The 2,500-nt window shown below is 44.6% G+C and overlaps 1 protein-coding gene across 1 annotated transcript in view; it reads left to right on the plus strand.

Moving 5' to 3' along the window:
• Positions 1 to 959: 959 nt before the first annotated feature.
• LOC307270600 (filamin-B-like) overlaps positions 960 to 2,500 on the plus strand; it is a gene marked incomplete at its 5' end in the record, with an annotated part of 5,883 nt that continues 4,342 nt past the window's right edge. Inside the window, 3 exons of the mRNA XM_080054483.1 lie at positions 960 to 1,089; positions 1,441 to 1,617; positions 2,209 to 2,427. Coding sequence (XP_079910609.1) covers positions 960 to 1,089; positions 1,441 to 1,617; positions 2,209 to 2,427 — 526 coding nt within the window. The remainder of the gene's footprint in view (positions 1,090 to 1,440; positions 1,618 to 2,208; positions 2,428 to 2,500) is intronic.

Consider the following 2,500-nt stretch of genomic DNA (forward strand, 5'->3'; position numbering starts at 1 on the left):
TGTGTGTGTGTGTGCGTGCGTGTGTGTGTCTGTGTGTCTGTGTCTGTGCGTGTGTGTGTCAGACAGACGGACAGACAGACAGACAGACAGACAGACAGACAGACAGACACAAAGACAGACAGACAGACAGACAGACAGACAGACAGACAGACAGACAGACAGACAGACAGACAGACAGACACAAAGACAGACAGACAGACAGACAGACAAATATACAGACAGACAGACAGACAGACAGACAGACAGACAGACAGACAGACAGACAGACAGACAGACAGACAGACAGACAGTGGAGCCCTCTGAGTTCACTGACACTTGAAGAGCCCCCTGTTAAACCCTGGTCTATATTAAAGTCACATTCTGATGTATTCTGAGTGTGTGAGCGACTAGCATTTCTATACTGGGACACAGGAGTATAAATGTGTTCGTGTGTTAACCTATCTGCTACTGTCCTGCTTTAAACCAGATAGAGAGGGACAGACAGACAGACAGACAGACAGACAGACAGACAGACAGACAGACAGACAGACAGACAGACAGACAGACGGACACACAGACAGACAGACAGACAGACAGACAGACAGACAGACAGACAGACAGACAGACAGACAGACAGACAGACAGACAGACAGACAGACACCACATCTGTGATACAGAAGAGAGGGACTGACTTGTTTAATATTAAAGGTTCAGTAAGCGAAATAGTTTTTTTTTTTTTTTTTTGTCTAATGAAGCTTAAAAAAATGCCAAAAAATAATCTTTTAATTTTAATTTTATTTCTTAAATATGTTGGCAGAGCATTAAGATAACTATAAAATGAAAATGTGGATAGGTAGTAAGTTATTAATAATGTTTTTATGGCTGTAAATCCTGGTTGTGTATCAGGAGATGGGTGAGAAACACACATTAAAGCTCTAGTGCGTATAATTCTATATTTCTGCCCTGTGTGTGTGTATCAGGAGATGGGTCTGAAGATCGGGCAGGAGGCTTCGTTTGCCGTCCAGCTAAACGGAGCGAGGGGATTGGTGGACGCAAAGATACACACGCCCTCAGGAGCCATGGAAGAATGCTACATCACAGAGCTGGATGGTAAGCTCTCCCACACACACACACACACACACACACACTGTAACACTGTACATATTATATATTTATGTTAATGCGGTCATTGCACCACTGCCTGGCACTTTTTTTACTATTTCTATATATTGTGTTTGTGTGTGTATACTGGGATGCTGCTAAAATGTTGTTGTATACTGACAAAAAAGGATTCTTATTCTGATCTGATTCTGACACACACACACAAACACGCACACACACACACACACACACACACACACACACACACACACACACACACACACACACACACACACACACACACACACACACACACACATACTAAATGAATGTGTCTCTCCCATATTCTTTCTCCCACAGACCAGCATGCTATCCGGTTCGTCCCCAGGGAGAATGGGGTCCACTCCATAGACGTGCGGTTCAACGGGAGCCACGTCCCCGGGAGCCCCTTCAGGATCAGGGTGGGAGAGCTCGGGCAGGGGGGAGACCCAGGGATGGTGTCTGCCTCTGGGCCAGGCCTGGAGGGGGGGACCACCGGTAAGACCATGGAGATATACAGACGGACAGACAGACAGACAGACAGACAGACAGACAGACAGACAGACAGACAGACAGACAGACAGACAGACAGACAGACACACACACACACACACACACACAGACAGACAGACACACACCTTAGATTCAAAGCACTGGATGAAAAAATTAAGCAGATTTTTACAAGTGTTTTTTAATAAATGTTTTTTTGGAGGAACGAGTTTGTTGCATTTTACAGGAAATCTAGTTTCGACTTTACATTTAATTTTTCATTTCTGACCTTAACAAAATGACTGAGCAGATTTGGGATACAGCCTATCATCTATTTATTTATTTTATTATCAAAAAAGTACTATGTACAGGTCTTAAAAATGCATTTTCATCATGTTTCTAAGAAGAAAATGTCTCATAAATCAGACAGTGAACAACATATGAACAAAGTTTTGTGAATAATTGCTTTAGAAGTTGAGATTTTTGGTTCAAAGTATTGAAAAAAACCCTAATGTTGAAATAATGGCTCACTGCTTTAAATTGACTGAGCCCCAATCGTGCAGAATACGAGGATTAATATGTTTTTGTCTTGTCCTTAAGGAGTGGCCTCAGAGTTCACAGTGAACACGTGTAACGCGGGCGGCGGCGCCCTGTCAGTGACGATCGACGGCCCCTCCAAGGTCCAGATGGACTGTGCAGACTGTGGGGAGGGCTACAGGGTCTCCTACACGCCCCTGGCCCCCGGCTGCTACATGATCTCTGTCAAGTACGGAGGACAACAGCATATAGTGGGCAGCCCCTTCAAGGCCAAAGTCACCGGTGGGTCACACACACAGACAGACAGAGAGACAGAGAGAGAGAGAGAGAGAGAGAGAGAGAGAGAGAGACAGAC

Source organism: Ammodytes marinus (genome assembly GCF_949987685.1).
Source record: "Ammodytes marinus genome assembly, contig: scaffold_288, whole genome shotgun sequence".
NCBI lineage: Eukaryota > Metazoa > Chordata > Actinopteri > Uranoscopiformes > Ammodytidae > Ammodytes > Ammodytes marinus.